The following is an 18,032-nucleotide window of genomic DNA, read 5'->3' as shown; positions in this document are numbered from 1 at the left end:
GTTAAAACCAGCTTTTGGGCTGTAGCCTCCATCATACATTCAAAGCCAATTAACAAATTATCCTGAAGCATTTCATTTTTCACCAAACCATTAGGTTCCATTGACAATCAGCTTCTGTTTTATTTTGTCATTACGTCAGTTCAGAAGAGGGCTGGGAGCAGCAATTTCCATTTGACTTGGGACCGTTGAGCAGCAGTGTACCTCATCAGAACACCGTACCTAATTAACACAAGGTTAGCCCATCTCACGGCAACAAGTACTGACCTTGCTCTGCACATTAACAGCCTTTCCTTTTTGGCCATGTTTTCTCCCCAAATGTATCTGGTGCGTCTGAAACTGAAACAAGCTTGTTCTGTTGACTGTAGCTAGCTATAACTCAGGGATCCAGAACAAGAAGAGGTCAGCCCTGAGACTGCATAGCAACAGCAGCCAGACAATGGCAATGCTGAAATTTGAGATGAGCCGGACGCCACAATTTGGGCGGTCGAGCTCACTTGGTCTTTGTCCCCAGAGTTGGAAAATGTGCAATAGCAGTTCAGCAATGGCAGCTTCATCCCTCCAGCCCGTTCATTTTCCCCCATAGGGATTTTACAATATGACAAACAATGTCAGTATACACGTTACCCTTTGATCATATATGATTGGAAAGCTTATATTCACAGCTATCCATCAGACATTTCCAGAATGTTCAGGTCAACAGAACTTGTGACACATCATAATTGCCTGTATAAATTGCTTTTAAATAAAAGGAAACCCTAATACATTTGAAATGTTGTTTGAGAAGTTTAACTTGGCCACTTAGGAACATTCAATGTCTTCTTGGTAAGCAACTCCAGTGTAGATTTGGCCTTGTGTTTTAGGCTATTGTCCTGCTGAAAGGTGAATTCATCTCGCAGTGTTTTTGGAAAGCAGACGCTCCAAAGATAATGCGTTGTATCCATTTTGTTGTTGTTGCAGTCTAGAAAAGTGCCTTGTTGCAAACAGGATGAATGTTTTGGAATATTTTTATACAGGCTTTCTTCGTTTCACTCTGCCATTTAGGTTAGTATTGCGGAGTAACTACAATGTTATTGATCCATCCTCAGTTCTCATCTCACAGCCATTAAACGCCGTTTTAAAATCACTATTGTCCTCATGGTGAAATCCCTGAGTAGTTTCCTTCCTCTCTGGCAACTGATTTAGGAAGGACGCCTGTATCTTTGTAGTGACAAAGGGGTTAAATACTTATTGACTCAAGACATTTCAGCTTTTCATTTTTAAAACATAATTCCACTTTGACATGATGGGTTATTGTGTGTAGATGAGTGAAACAATTCAATTCCGGCTATAACAACAAAACTTGGGGAAAGTAAAAGGGGTGAATACTCTGAAGGCACTGTCAGAGAGCAATTACATGTTGTATAATGACATTGTCATATGGGAATATCCCTATGGGGAAAATGAATGGGATGGAAGGATGAAAGAGAGTGAGAACACAGAAAGCTGCCATTGTTGCACTGCTATCACACATTTTCAACTCTAGGTACATAGACCTTCAAGACAATCACTATAAGACATTGTCATCTCAAGTGAGCCCGACCCCCCCCCCCCCCCAAATCTTCTCTTTTTAAATCACTACAAAAGAAACCATTTCCCATAGGCCACCAGCAGTGCTTTTCTGTTCGTGCTGTGCGTGCTCTCGGCTGGCTGCTCCAGAGCACTCCTCCCAGCCCCGCCTGCCTCCCAGCGCTACCTGAGTGGTGAGTCAGATGTCCCCTCTCTCTCCAGCAGAGACAGACATGTAGGCTATTCAGACAGACAGGTATTGATCAGCCGCATGTCAGCATGATGGAGAGGAACAACCATGGGAACTCTCTTAATGTCACTGCTGACATACTGTCCCCTGTGGCTTTGTCCACTTGAGCGAGAGAAAATGAGATGCTGAGAGAACAGGGGAGACTCAGGACTGTGGTGTTTCATGGCATGGTGGTCCTGACCATTGACCACCAGACTTGTCTTCAGATGCAATTAAAATAACCAATCACCTAATCAAGAAGCTATATAAAGCCCAGTACAATGAATGCCAGAATGTCTTATGCTCTTGTACCGACAGCCCACACAATGGCTGCTTCTTAACATGGCCTCTTCACATGAAGTGGGCCCCTGTATGCTGCTGGGCCGTTAAGTGCTCCTTCTCTCTCCCATTCTCCTTTTCTCTGTGGTTGATTTTGTCCGGTTCTGACGTACAGACCACGGACCGTTAATTGCAAAGTGCAGCTCCGAGAGAGCCAGTACCACGACAACGCTGCCTGCTGTCTGAGGGCACGTTGGATTGGATGAGAAACCGCATCATGCTGGGCTATTGTAGAGCCTTCCTTTAGAGACATGACGTTCGCCTGCCAGTCAGACAGCCAACCCCACATACTTAAATGATGCTACTCTGAGAGATGGAAGGGAAGTAATCATCTGTTTGGCACAGACAGACAATTATTCCCTGCTCCTCTTTCAGAGTAGCATCACTGAAGTCAATGGGTTTCCAAGAGCAGGAAGAAGGTACTTGTGACATTTGGAATGTCAGGAGGTAAGGTGACCCTAAAATGCCTGCGTCTCTTAGACCGTCCACGTGTCTCTAATGGCTGAAGAGAGGTGCCTGTGTGATTCACGTTTAAAATGGGCCTGAAAGGGGCTGTCTGCCACTCTGTACACTCAAAATGTGAAACCAGTCCCCCATCCTAAAGTGCATGAATGTTAAAGGAGAATCTGAGAACACAGTCGTATTCATTGTCCGGGCATGCTGGTCTTGTTAATGGAATCTTCACCCCTTTATAACTGAAAAGAGAACCCTCGTAATGGTCTTCTATCTTTAGAAGAATGGGTCATGTTAGCAATTCAAACCAGACCTCATTTCAGTCAGTAGGAACTCTGACAGTGCCATTTGATTGAACGCCAGCAAAGTGCTAAGGGAGACCAAATTGAAACCACGGCTACACAGCGACAGAATTTTAAACGGAACAGCGACAAGCTAATGGTGTCTGTCTTATAGTTGTACGTGTTCATCCAAATCAGTAACACCTGGTCATAGTACAGCTTACTTGGTCACTGTGGGGCTTCACTGTGCAGGCCATAACTAGCCATGTACAGATTCAATAGCCATAGACCCTCAGTCTGATGGTCCGTTTCACTAGAATCCATCTTACAATCCAAATGACAGTGCAATCTCTCTAATAGCTGATATCATCTCTCTAATATAGATGATATCATCTACACCCATTAGGGACCGGAATATGCAAAAGCCAAAGACGAGAAAAGCCATTCAGAAACAGCTTAGGCTAGTCTCTGTTTGGATTTCTTTAATGGATTAAATTCAGGAGAGAATATGTACTGTAGGTTATATGGCTATCTGGTTTCATCACTTAAAGTAGGCCTAATATTCATGATGGCTCAGCTCGCTAGAGAATATAGATTTACAGTGATGGAGGAGAGAGTCCTCTGGCCTGTTTACTGGGTTAATAGGGAGGAACAGAGAGAAAACATCATAGTATCACTTCGCCATCCCATTAAAAACCTACTCTCTGCTAGATGTTGAGGTTGAATGTGTTGAGCAGATGATGTCACTGGAGCAGTTAGAAGTGCCATTATCTTTTCTCCTGCTACTTCAGCCTGTTTCTTCCCGACATGGCCTGCGTCCCAAATGGGCCCTGGTCAAATGTAGCATACTATAAAGGGAATAGGGTGCCATTTGGACACATCCCTGCCTTCCCCATTGGAAACCTGATACCTTAAACGGAACACTGCGTTGAATTAGTTTCCAACCACAATTGTCCCCCACGATGACTGTGGATCTGGTCTCAGTACATTAGTACGTTCGTATGTTTTTCCTACGCGATATTTCAGACAGCATTGCACGATTTTGACAAAACTTGAGTGAATCATGTCTTGCCATAGATCCGGCCTTTACAAAAATTACACATCGGCCAGATGGTGGCTCTATAACAAGAACAAGAATGAAAATGCTAACTTTGAAAGGTCATGCCCCTCAGCCCGTTTGACCAAAAGTCGCAAAATTCAGTACATACACAACATGGCCAAAAGGATGTGGACACCCCTTCAAAATAGTGGAATTTGGCTATTTCAGCCATACCCGCTGCTGACAGGTGTATAAAATCAAGCACACAGCTATGTAATCTCCAGAGACAAACATTGTCAGTAGAATGGCCCGTACTGAAGAGCTCAGTGACTTGCAACGTGGCAAATTTCTGCCCTGCTAGAGCTGCCTAGTGCCGTTATTGTGAAATAGAAACGTCTAGGAGCAACAACGGCTCAGCTGCGAAGTGGTGGGCCAGACAAGCTCACAGAACGGGACCGCCAAGTGATGAAGCACGTACAAATCGTCTGTCCTTGGTCCACTCACAACCAAGTTCCAAACTGCCTCTGGAAGCAACGTCAGCACAAGAACGGTTTGTCGAGAGCTTCACGAATAGGTTTCCATGGCCGAGCAGCAGCACACAAGCATAAGATCACCATGCGCAATGCCAAGCGTCGGCTGGAGTGGTGTAAAGTTCACCGCTATTGGACTCTGGAGCAGTAGAAACGCGTTCTCTGGCGTGATGAATCACACTTCAACATCTGGCAATTCGACTGGTGAATTTGGCGGAATCCAGGAGAACGCTACCTGCCCTAATGCATAGTGCGAACTCTAAAGTTTGGTGGAGGAGGAATAATGGTCTGGGGTTGTTTTTCATGGTTCGGGCTAAGCCCCTGAGTTCCAGTGAAGGGAAATCGGAATCCTACAACATACAATGACATTCTAGATGATTCTGTGCTTCCAATTGTGTGGCAACAGTTTGGGGAAGGCCCTTTCCTGTTTTAGCATGACAATGCCCCCGTGCACAAAGCGAGGTCCATACAGAAACGGTTTGTCGAGATTGGTGTGGAAGAACTTCACTGGCCTGCACAGAGCCCTGACCTCAACTCCATCGAACACCTTTGGGCAGAATTGGAACACCGACTGAGTTTAATATTGTATAGTTTATGTTTTTCAGTCAGAGCAGTTCAGGACCCCTGTCTAAATCAATGTAAGCATCCATGCCTGACGGGATCAATGGCCTGGTACAGAGGTAGGCAACACTGTTCATGGAGGAGCGCCACAGGTACTGCAGGATGTTGTTCCAACCAGGCACCACACCTGACCAACTGAGCTAATTGATCAGCTCAGTGATTGCCTGAATTCAACACACCTGGTTTTCCAGGGCAGTTAAATCAAAAACATGAAGTGCCTGCGGTAATCCAGGGCTGCCTACCACTGGTCTATTATGTTGATGTATTGTGATGAAAATTGGGGAGGGTACAGTGGACCTGTCTCTGTCAGTTAGTACGTTCGTCACACAAACTATTTCAGATAGCACTGGCTTTATTTTGACGAAAGTTGGGTGAATGAAGTGTCTTCCAATAGAGATCCGGCATTTACAAAATGACACTGATTGGCCCGAGGTGGGACCTATAGTAACAAACTGAAATGTGTCAGTCACACACACTATCTCAATTGGCCTAAGGAGGACAGTGCATCATTCGTGGGGAAAGACAATGCATCATTCGTGGGGGATGACATGTTTACTGTAGCCTTGTTTCATTGCAACCATTATACCCCACATAGCCTGGTTCCTCTAGGTTTCTTCCTAGGTTTTGGCCTTTCTAGGGAGTTTTTCCTAGCCACCGTGCTTCTACACCTGCATTGCTTGCTGTTTGGGGTTTTAGGCTGGGTTTCTGTACAGCACTTTGAGATATCAGCTGATGTACGAAGGGCTATATAAATAAATTTGATTTGATTTGATACCGTACTCTTCTTCCTGATGTTTCTTCACAAAGACAATTGCAATGCTGTTAGCAGCTTCTTCCTTTGCAAATGGTTATTTACTCTGGGAAGGAAAATCACTTGACTTTCAAATGAAAACATAATGCTTCAGGCAGTTTTGTTGGTGCTTTTTCTGCTCTTCTCTAGTTGGTTTGGTCTCAGGACCCAGTGAAACAGACACACCGAGACCCTGGTAGAGAGTACACAGGTCCTCTCTCTCTCAGTAGTCCAGTCAGTATCTGATAATGATTGTGAATGAGCCAACTTTTTATTCTGCCAAATGAGCAATTAACAACCGCGTAAACTGACATTTGAAATGACCTGGACCAGTAAAAATGGGATAGTTGATGTGATTGAGATGACTATGGACCATGGGGACAGGCTCTTATGTGTTTGAGGCGTGAACCGGGGTCAGACTGATGCATTTGAGAGGTGATCATCATGTCATTATGGATGTAATGAGTCAGACCATGCAGGCCCTATAGTGCTGCTCTGACCTGGTGGATCAACAGGCTACGGGGAAGATCCAGAAATATCCATCCTCTCTGACCTTCTCCTCTAATGGGCTTTGAGGTGGTGAGAACGCGAGGAGTATGCAATAGAGATTCTCCCTGTGTTGACGGTAACCTGATCACCTCTGTTGACAGAGACTAATTATTTCATCCATGTGTGTGGTGTTCAGCCCGTGGTTTTACCTCACCACTCAGACTTCCATTAACAACGGCATAACCAGTAGGGCTGGGAATTGCCAGGGACCTCACGTTACGGTATTATCACGGTGCTTTGATGCCGAAACGATTAGTATTGCGATTCCATATGCATTGTGATTTTATTGAGATTTGATGTTCCAAACACATTGCTCACCATATGTCTACCGCAGAGGGACAAGATAGAGCCATGAGAAATCAAGTTGATCAGTCATGGAAATAAAAGTGCTGAAAGCTCATTGGCTCCCTACTTAAAAAGAAGATGGAGGACACCTGTATCTTTGTAGAGACTGGGTGTATTGATACACCATCCAAAGTGTAATAAATAACTTCATGCTCAAAGGGATTTTTTTTTTTTACCCATCCATCAATAGATGTCCTTTGTGAAGCATTGGAAAACATCCCTGGTCTTTGTTGTTGAATCTGTGTTTGAAATTCACTGCTCGACTGAGGGACCTTACAGGTAATTGTATATGTGGGGTACAGAGATGAGGTAGACATTCATAAATTATGCTAAACACTATTATTGCACACAGAGTGAGTCCATGCAACTTATTTGTTAAGCACATGTTTTCTGAACATATTCAGGCTTGCCATAACAAAGGAGTTGAATACTTACTGACTCAACACATTTCAGCTTTTATTAACTTGCAAAAATGTCTAAAAACATAATTCCACTATGACATTATGGGGTATTGTGTGTGGGCCAGTGACACAAAATCTCAATATAATCCATTTTAAATTCAGGCTGTAACAACAAAATGTGGAAAAAGTCAAGGGGTGTGAATACTTTCTGAAGGCAATGTATGTAGTAACTCACCTGCTCTAGCAGCAATGAGGTGCGTGGTTCTGCCAGGGTCTTTAGAGCTGAGCAGGAGGCTCTTGCCTATCTTTGCTCCCAGGGCCTTGGCGTGGTAGTTCTCCCTGGTTCTCTCCATTGGGTAGTTGGTGGGGTACAGCCCAGAGAACACAATGGTGGTGCCCTCCAGGCTCCGGGCCTTCAGCTCCGGGACGATCTTCCTGATATCAGGCGTCTCTGGGCGTTCCTTCCTGATATCAGGCGTCTCTGGACGTTCCTTCCTGAGGAAGGCGCTGTAGCGGGCGTAGTATTCTCCATGGATACGCTCCAGCACCTCTTGTAGGTAGATGAGGTGGTTATCCTGGTCCACCTCCTCCTCCTCCATGGTGACTCCTGACTGTTCACTGTTCTGGGACTCTGACTCAGCCACCCTCGGTTCTGAGCACCCGTTTTCCTGCTCAGGAGGGAGGACAAGCACAGACGTCTCCCCTCCTACCTCGGAGCTGTTCTCCCCGGTGCGCTTCTGCTTAATACCCCCCTCTTCCTTTCCTCCAGCCCCGCCTGATGGCTCCTCTACTGCCGCCTGCTCCACCCCTTCCTGTTTGGACTTCCTGGTCTGGCTATACTCCCCCTCACTGTCTGATGAGGGTGGTTTACACGTAACAGAGTCAGAGTCGCTGGACAGGTCAAAGTCCAGGTTGCTGTTGGGCTCATGGAGGTCTGGAGGAGTGGAGGATGTAGGAGGAGCTTCCTCCTCTGAGCCCACTGTCCTGCTGCCATCCTCCTCCTCTCCTTGCACATTCTCTTTCACATTTGTCCTGTCACTCACCTGTGCTGCCGTGCTGGCATTGGCCCCCCCGCCCTGACCCCGCCCCTCCTCCACAGCCTCGCCCGGTTGAGTCCGTTCATTGGCTGCAGCTTCCTGAGTGGCTGAGGGGGCTGTTGACTCCACCCTCTCTCCGTTGTTGTGGTCTTTAGACCGCTGTTTCTTACGGCCGTTACTCCGTTCCTCTGGCGCAGACGACCCCGCTGTAGGCCCGGACGTTACTGCTGCTTCCGAGGCCTGGCTGCCGGCTGGGGTAAAGCAACATCACAGGAAGATCCGTTAGCACATGAAAACACATGCGCAGACATTTTGTCACTGAAATCACTAGACTAGAAGGTGTCTGTGAATACATTTCACTGAAGTTGTTTTGGAGGTGTAACCGAATGAAGGCAAGTTGACCTGTGGCCACTGAGGCACTGAATCAGCGTTGAAAACACGGTCTGTTTAAACCATGGTGCATGCCTCAACAAGAACAATGTTCTTCATAGGACTTTATCCTCTCAGGTCATCTACAAACTCTTAGTAATACAGAAATACATGGGTCTGGCAGCTGTCCATGTGATGTCACGGAAATTAGCAGCACTTCCCTAATTGATCTAACAGCCTGTGTGTCATTCTCTCCTGGGAACCCATAGAAGTACTCTCCCTCATTTGTAGCTTGTCCTGTTTGTCTCTACTGCTCATCAAAAAAACGATCTCCACTGGGAGAGGCTCTCTGAGAGGAAAGAACCCACGCCCTCCTGAGACTAAGCCTGAGAGGGTAATCACGGTTCAGATGAACCCAATCTCATCATGGCTACCCAGGCTTGGTGTGGGAGTATGAATACAGTGTTGATGGTGAGGTGCTGTTAAGGCTTGGTAGCTCTAATTCTATCAGATTGATGTATTTACTATTTGGATTCTGGTCAACCCTGGCCTTTGGGTATGATCATTAGCCTGACACGGTTCTAAAATTTTCAATTTGGACCTTATTTTCACAGAGAGGTCCCCGAGTCACCTCCCACCTGTGTTGAGAGGATCGTAATAACTTATCTACCAAACTAAAAACTCACTTGCCTCCCTGCCACCCCTTCTGTTGTGGATCATAACATTTACATATCACAACCATTTCTCTTAAAAAATCTTCACCCTCCCTCTGCGGAGCTGCAGTCTGCCACGCAGGAGAGCGGTGCAGCAGTCTGCCACGCAGGAGAGCGGTGCAGCAGTCTGCCACGCAGGAGAGCGGTGCGGCAGTCTGCCACGCAGGAGAGCGGTGCGGCAGTCTGCCACGCAGGAGAGCAGTGCATCGGTTGATGCAAATGAAATCAAAACAGTGAGACTCCATTTGCAGCCAGAGTACCAGGATGAGATCACATCCTTGAAGTAACCATCAAACCACTCCCTCTTCCTCTCTGAACTTCGGTCACGCGACGGTTTTTAGAAGGTAGTGTTTTTTTTCTTTAGTGTAACACTGACAAAACACTGAATGCCCTTATAAGGGAGTGAGGACTGTTTTTCAGAGGGCTTGTTTTTCTAAGTCAAAGGGCTGTTTTAATAGATCACCGTGCGTCATGTACTGACCACTTCAAAACAGTGCCCACTGTGCCATGTTAAGCCCACTGTATTCAGACCCTGTATACAGTACCTTTCCTTGCCTGCTGGGCCTCTTTAGACCCGGCCGGGGCGTTGATGTCTCCTGTGCCCTGGAAGTAGATGTACTTCTTCACAGTGATCAGGTTGGGAGCAAACTTCCACACGTCCTCCCGATCATCTATAATACATACCATCGAGTCACCACACGGGAACAGATTCCTTAGGGGTAGATGAGAGAGAGATAAAGAGGGGGAGAGAAAGAGAGGGGGAAAGAGAGTAAAAGGTAGAAAAGAACGAGAATGAGAGTTAAATATAAGTGAAACTGGCACTCCCTCGCCTCTGACACGTGTAACACTATAGGCAGTGTGTCTTTAGGGAATAACAAAGTCCCACAGTAACAGAGCACAATGCTATGCTCTCTCGCCATCTCCCAGTCATAGGCTACGTCCCAAATGGAACCCTATTCCCTATGGGCCATGGTCAAAAGTAGCACACTATAAAAGGAAATAGGGTGCCATTTGGGAAGGACCCTCAGAATCCCTTCAGGGTAGAAATTAATTCTGTCTGTCACGCTTACTAATCATTATCTGAACTTCATAACTATACAAGAAGCACATTTTCTACCATTAAGACTTTGATTTAATAAGAGAACAATGTTCTAGCAGGCTTCTATAACAGGAGTCACTGATTAGAAGGAATTCTGCATGGCTATTGGCTATTCCCTCTGCTCATCTATAGCGCTGTCATGCTAGAGCTGGATGGCTCAGTTTTACCGTGCTGTATTGTCTGTGGGGACAACAAAGTGACTTCAGATGACTTGACTGATGCCAGGTTTTAATCAACACTAAGGTCTGGTAGCACCAATCATTACAGGAATTCCCTCAGTTGAACTCTTCTTCAGTAGTGGCTGAGTGGAAATCAATTTCTCCTTGACTGAATGAATGCCTTTGTCTAAATTAAAGATAACATATCAGCTGTGTCCTTTTCATATTTCTTAAAATTGTCCTGGTGGAAGATGCTACTGGTATGTGTCAAAGTGTAATGCGTGGGCATCATAAAGCAGTGTGTGTGCTAGCAGCTCTGCCAGACAGAGAGCCAGGTCTGACCTCAGGTTCCCTGTCTTGGAGAAGGGGTCGATGCATTCGTCTCTGGACAGGATCCTGTGGGAGAACAGCTTCATCTCAGGGTCCAGGAAGCCTACGGTCACAGAAACACACAAGAAAAACATCTTAAAAATGGACTCAATAAATTATAGGAGAGAGAGAGCACGAGAAAGAGAGAGCACAAAAAAGAGAATGAGAAAGCACGAGAAAGAGAGAGCACAGGAAAGAGAGAGCACAGGAAAGAGAATGAGAACGCACGAGAAAGAGAGAACGAGAGAGAGAACGGGAAAGAGAATGAGAAAGCACGAGAAAGAGAGAACGAGAGAGCACGGGAAAGAGAATGAGAAAGCACGAGAGAGAAAGCACGAGAAAGAGAGAGCACAGGAAAGAGAGAACGGGAAAGAGAACGAGAGAGAGAACGAGAGACTACATTAGACATCTTATTTAAAAGAGCACTGTGGAAAAGCCGGATGTATTCACTAAAATAAAGGCGCAGTTTTGCCAAATCCATTACTCCCCGGCCGCCTGGCAGGGTAGCTGTCTAACAACAAAGCTAAAAGGTTTTGAGTCCATTTAGAGACAATTCTCATGTTTTTTCTTTATCTGGCCGTTTTCATGTTTTGTTACACAAAATCTTCAACTTTAACTCAAATGAAACTGCAGGCGTCGCTGTGCGTGCGTGAGACATCTCTGTATACCCAGTAGGCTTTCATTAAAATCTCAAAGCTTTGAGATGAGAACTAAATGCAAGCGGGGTCTTCTCAGTTCCTCTTTAAAAGCTGCAGAATAATGTGTGTCTGGAGGAACAACAAAGCCTGGCTTCACAACAAACACCTTGTTACCTGGCTGCTATTAAAATCCCAGAGAAGAGGGCAGGTGTCGACTAAAGCACACAAACCCATCTACATGGAGAAACAGCCAGATAGTGACCTCTCTGCTCCACAGACTGAGGTAAGTACTACATCACACACTCACTAGTCATTTGCTTACAACATTCAGCGTTCACATTCATTATAGAATAACTTATAATTGGTAGCGAAATATCGTTTCCAAACTTTAAAAAGAGATCCAATGTTCACCTCTATAACCAAAATGCCGATATTTAGATGACTAAAATGCTCAACCTTTCATTGTAACTTAATGTAAAGTGAGATATGGTTAAAAGTAAGGTTGAGTATGAGGTGGCTTTATTATTCTCTGAGAGGCTGGTAAACTGACCAGTGAGGAGGCATCCCAAATCGCACTCTATTCCCTATACAGTGCACCAGGGCCCACATGGCTCTGGTCAAAAGTAGTGCTCACCGTTCTTGTGATCATTTTGACCCCACGGTGTGAGATCTTGCGTGGAGCCCCAGATTGAGGGAGATTATCAGTGGTCTTGTATGTCTTCCATTTCCTAATAATTGCTCCCACAGTTGATTTCTTCAAACCAAGCTGCTTACCTATTGCAGATTCAGTCTTCCCAGACTGGTGCAGGTCTACAATTTTGTTTCTGGTGTCCTTTGACAGCTCTTTGGTCTTGCCATAGTGGAGTTTGGAGTGTGACTGTTTGAGGTTGTGGACAGGTGTCTTTTATACTGATAACAAGTTCAAACAGGTGCCATTAATACAGGTAACGAATGGAGGACAGAGGAGCCTCTTAAAGAGGTCTGAGAGCCAGAAATCTTGCTTGTTTGTAGGTGACCAAATACTTATTTTCCACCATAATTTGCAAATAAATTCATTAAAAATCCTACAATGTGATTTTCAGGATTTTTTTTCTCATTTTGTATGTCATATTTGAAGTGTACCTATGATGAAAATTACAGGCCTCTCTCATATTTTTAAGTGGGAGAACTTGCACAATTGGTGGCTGACTAAATACTTTTTTGCCCCACTGTATATAGTAGGGATGTAACGATTCACCAATATGTTCAAATGTTTAAGATATGAGTGCATCGGTATGAGGGAACTCAACCCAAATGTAGCATGCATCAGTCCGAAAATCAACTCAAACGTTACAAATCGCCAGTTCGCAAATGTTTTTTTGCTCAAATGACTTTCTATCTTCCGAAAATACCCCTCACCTGTGTCGAACTAAGAATGTAACTATGTTGACAGTCATTGATCTACAAATAATTTTGCATGTCGAACAACCCCAGGCGATATCAATCAAACGGTACGCTGTGTGCAGCGGTGCACGCTGATTAACGAGAGGCAGGCCTATCCTTGATCTGGCACATCTGCGCGTCACTTTCTTAATTCAAAATGTTTGTAATGGCTTGCGCAAAATTAAGATTTATTGGTTGAGTGACAATGTATTTTGCCATGTTATTTTTTTATCAAATGCGCTGTTGAAAATGGTGTTTTAGCGAAATAAAAGCTACCACCGGAGACAACTAATCTGGCTATAGGTAGGCTACATGCTGATCGGGGCCCACATTACATTTTATTATGATTATTCAGGTTCACCATCAGCAATAGTTTTACTTGAAACAATCATAAGTATATGTCCATTTTTAAATATACAGGGTAAAGTTGATGTTTTCATAACGAGGACAGCAGTCATATGTGCTAACTGCACTGCATGGAAGTCTGTCAAAACTTCCAAGCGGTGGGGTGGAGAAATAGGGCACGTTCGAGCAGATCACTCGTCAAGTTGGTGACCACTTTTCAAAGTGTGTTGCATTATGGTTATAAACATTGTCCAACTCGCAACTACATAGGAGGCATTATTTGTCAACCAAACATTAGGGTGGTTTGTTTGACCCACGTGAACTTCGCCAAAGACGTGACTAAAACAGGAGCCAACTTTGCCACGATTCTGGATACAAATGATATTTCAGACCTCTCTCTAACCAATTAATTGAACACACGTTATGTTTTCAGTTCGTGTGTGTGATATGAGGTATAGAAAAGATTATTTCTACAGAAAAACCTTCATGAACAATAGCAGCTACAGTCTTCAGAAAGTATTCAGACCCCTTAACTTTTTCCACATTTTGTTAAGTTAGCCTTATTTTACATTGCATTTTTATAAATACTCAGCAATCTGCACACAATACCTCACATTGACAAAGTGAAAACAGGTTTAGAAATGTTTGCAAATGGATTAAAAATAAACAGGAATATCTTATTTACTAAAGTATTCAGACCCTTTGCTATGAGACTTGAAATTGAGCTCAGGTGCATTCTGTATCTATTGATCATCCTTGAGATGTTTCTACAACTTGATTGGAGTCCACCTGTGGTCATTTCAACTAATTGGACATGATTTGGAAAGACACACAACTGTCTATATAAAAGGTCCCACAGTTGACAGTGCATGTCAGAGCAAAAACCAAACCATGAGATCAAAGTGATTGTCCGTAGAGCTCTGAGACAGGATTTTGTCAAGGCACAGGTCTGGGGAAGGGTACCAAAACATTTCTGCAGCATTGAAGATCCCCAAGAACACAGTACACTCCATCATTCTTAAATGGAAGAAGTTTGGAACCACCAAGACTCTTCCTAGTGCTGGCCGCCCGGCCAAACTGAGAAATCGGGAGAGGGGGGCCTTGGTCAGGGAGGTGACCAAGAACCCGATGGTCACTGAAAGAGCTCTAATTCCTCTGTGGAGATGGGAGAATCTTCCAGAAGGACAACCATCTCTGCAGCACTTTACCAATCAGACCTTTATGGTAGAGTGGCCAGACCGAAGCCACTCCACAGTAAAAGGCACATGACAGCCCGCTTGGAGTTTGTCAAAAGGCACCTAAAGGACTCTCAGACCATGAGAAAAAAGATTATCTGGTCTGATGAAACCAATATTGAACTCTTTGGACTGAATGCCAAGCGTCACGTTTGGAGAAAACCTGGCACCATCCCTACGGTGAAGGATGTGCTAACATCCAGCATCATTATTATAATTATTATTATTTTTATTTTTTTTTATTTATTTTTTTTACACCTTTATTTAACTAGGCAAGTCAGTTAAGAACAAATTCTTATTTTCAATGACGGCCTAGGGGCAGAACGACAGTTGTACCTTGTCAGCTCGGGGTTTGAACTTGCAACCTTCCGGTTACTAGTCCAACGCTCTAACCACTAGGCTAGCCTGCCGCGGGGATGTTTTTCAGCTGCAGGGACTGGGAGACAGGACAACGACCCTTAGCACACGGAATGTCCATGAGCGGCCCAGCCAGAGCCCGAACTTGAACCAAATAGAACATCTCTGGAGAGACCTGAAAATTGCTGAGCAGCAACACTCCCCATCCAACCTGACTGAGCTTGAGAGGATCTGCAGAGAAGAATGGGGGAAAACTCCCCAAATACAGGTGTGCCAAGCTTGTAACAATCATACCCAAGAAGACTCAATGCTGTAATCACTGCCAAATGTGCTTCAACAAAAGTACTGAGTGAAAGGGTATGAATACTTATGTAAATGTCATATTTCCGTGTTTTATTTAATCTCTAAACCTGTTTTTGCTTTGTCATTATGGGGTATTGTGTTTAGATTGATGAGGAAAGAAAATGCCCTCCATTTTAAAATAAGGCTGTAACGTAACAAAATATGAAAGAAGTCAAGGGGTAAAAATACTTTCCAAAGGCACTGTATGTTGACACCGTCATATTGATCTGAGCCTTGCTGTTGGAAAACCACTAGTGTCAGGCTTTTGGCTGTCGCAGATGCACCTCCCCAGACTTCCCTTGCCGATTTTCGTCTACGGTTGGCTTACCGCTCAGAGACACCCATATACATAATTTACACAGAGAGAGAGAAGTCAGCTCAGACAAATCCATCCCAGAGGCCCAGCTCATGAGCACCTGAGACACAAATGGAAGGTAAATGCTGACCTCTAGTGGCCACTCAGACTTCTAGCGCTACTCAGTATTTGCCTCCAATGCTGAGACCAATCACATTGAGGCATGTCTGTTAGTCTTGTTAGGTGCCTAATTTTTCAAACTGGGAGTGTATAGACAAACATTTAAATAAAACTATTCTCACCTATAATGCAGACAGCACTCAGGCATTAAGTGAAGATCTATAATTCCGTAGAGAGATTTTTACAGAGGATGACATCCTAGATAATTAAATGTGTTTAAATTCACATGGCATTTAGCTTCTGAGCACTCACACAATTTTGGTATTTACGTCTTTTTTGCTGTTGTTGCTTTCTTGATACTTTTTGCATTACTTACTGTAACGCAAATGATATAGTGATTCAATGTAGGCATAATTATCAGAGAATGTGTGTGGGTACCTGCGATGGTGTGCGCATAGAGGCGGCTTCCGAAAGTGAAGACATGCAGCTCATAGAGCTGGGCGATCTTCTCCAGGAAGTCTTTGCAGTTCGGACGCAGTCGCGTGTGTAACATGGGCTCCCCCCGCCCCAGCTGGAAGTGGAAGATTCCCTGTGGAACAAGAGCAGAGGCATGGGCAGAACCATCAATGGTTTGTTCTAGCTACATAACCATTAGTGGTTAATTGCACACTAGCTACATACAGGGTAACTCTTCAATACCAAACCCACAGCAAAGCCTGGGGCATAGAAATAGAAAACAACCTCTTTTCATAGGCCAGAGGGGGAAAAAAATGTAATTGTAGCTATGGAGATCAGATATACATACCTTATTGGACATGCGCTGACAGTGATGCTCGGTGGTGTGGATCAGGGTTTGGTCCAGATCAACCATAAGAACCAGCTTCTTGTTCCTGTGGAGTCTCTGCTGGTCCTCTCTGCCCAGCTGCTCCGCTTGCTGTGTTGGGGACATATCACAAAGACCAGGCATTTATTAAAAGGAGACAATGACTTCCACAAAACTGTCTCTACTACATTGTAAAGTTGAATTCCAACAACACAGAGGTAGTTCTACAAGGTCACATTGTTGTCAGTGGAAACTCGTCTTCTAGTGTCATGACATCCTGAGCCTCACCTCAGAGCTGACCATCAACTCGGGGACACTGTGCACCATGGAAACGTTTGCCGTGGAGATGTGAGCCTGCTGCCTCCCATTATTACTCTGCATCCTGAAAAAGAGAGAGAGAATCCACTTCGTAATGCAGCCGCATAAGAGGTCATGTACAGCTAAGAAGCAGGCCTATTTTTTTTTTTTAAGTGTGAATATGCCAATTGAAATTCTAGCATGGAATACATGTGTGTGTGTGGGTGTGTACTTACTGTGTGAGGTCCTGACCACATTCAGCACACAGCCCCTTCATCACGACTGGATGACTGCATTCTTCTACTCTGACAATCACAGCACTGGAAGAGAAGTGGCACTTGAGACCGCAGCATAACGAGTGTCCCCCTTAAAAAGGGCTTTACAATGCAGGTGCCGGATAGAATGGCCACTGTCTCTCCAACATGTGTACATCCATATTTAAACAAACACGTTAATAAACAACTTCCCCTCACACTTCCCCATCATACTACATTAGTGCCTCCATATTGAAAAGCACCAGGGCATAAGCCGTCAGCAGTTTCTGAACAACAAATTGACAACTGAATCGTCACGTTCAAACTTTAAAAACAGAAACAAGGGGTGTCTTCTTCAGCTCTAAGATAATATTTGGCCATTTTCAGTCAGGGGCACAACTTTGGTTTTATAAGTGTGGAGGGGGGGGGCATCGTTTTTATTTTTTATATCCAGTCAGTTTAAACACTCAAACAGCCTACCCAACAGCTAGGTGGCATCTGCATGGTCCTAAAGCAAACCGTTGCCTCGTTTTGTATCACGTTTCAATTATAAAACTGGGGGGATAAAGATGCCATTTCCAGTGAAAGTCCACTCCTGTTTTCAATAGTACAGGAATGATGTCATGCGAACAATGTGTCATATTCACAATGTGTTGTTATCGGTTATATAATTGACGGTCTGGCTTGTTACCCAAATTCATAACACCAAAATGCTTTCTGAAGCACAAAGTTCTCTGAATTCTGGTTCCATCAAAAACTGGACCAAAAGTGCTCGAGCGTGCAAATTCGACGACTCGATACCAATGTGGATGATGTAATGTGCATACTACAATATGGAGCAAGTTCGTTTGGCGTGTGCCCCGGGCGGTTGAATATTTGACTTAAGGACCAATCGAATGGTCTACTATTAAACACCGCACTACGAAGGCACCGGGACATGCAAAACGAACTCGCCCCATTGACATGATTATTTCAGCTGTTTTGGAGTTCGACGCTCCTACACAGGCACTGAGTTAGGATAGATAGCTACCATTACC

At 44.5% G+C, this 18,032-nt stretch overlaps 1 protein-coding gene across 1 annotated transcript in view; it reads right to left on the bottom strand.

Moving 5' to 3' along the window:
• LOC110488200 (RNA polymerase II subunit A C-terminal domain phosphatase) overlaps window positions 1-18,032 on the bottom strand; it is a 142,788-nt gene that overhangs the window by 123,815 nt on the left and 941 nt on the right. The window contains exons 2-8 of the mRNA XM_021560310.3: window positions 16,978-17,061; window positions 16,733-16,826; window positions 16,427-16,555; window positions 16,060-16,210; window positions 10,841-10,931; window positions 9,787-9,953; window positions 7,358-8,410 (exon numbers count right to left, since the gene is read on the bottom strand). Of these exons, the coding sequence (XP_021415985.2) occupies window positions 7,358-8,410; window positions 9,787-9,953; window positions 10,841-10,931; window positions 16,060-16,210; window positions 16,427-16,555; window positions 16,733-16,826; window positions 16,978-17,061 (1,769 nt within the window). The remainder of the gene's footprint in view (window positions 1-7,357; window positions 8,411-9,786; window positions 9,954-10,840; window positions 10,932-16,059; window positions 16,211-16,426; window positions 16,556-16,732; window positions 16,827-16,977; window positions 17,062-18,032) is intronic.

The sequence above is a fragment of the Oncorhynchus mykiss genome, chromosome 30, assembly GCF_057628025.1.
Source record: "Oncorhynchus mykiss isolate SJ-2025 chromosome 30, ASM5762802v1, whole genome shotgun sequence".
In the NCBI taxonomy this organism is placed as follows: Eukaryota; Metazoa; Chordata; class Actinopteri; order Salmoniformes; family Salmonidae; genus Oncorhynchus; species Oncorhynchus mykiss.
Note: the sequence above shows the minus strand (reverse complement) of the source record. Positions and strands in the feature narration are given on the sequence as shown.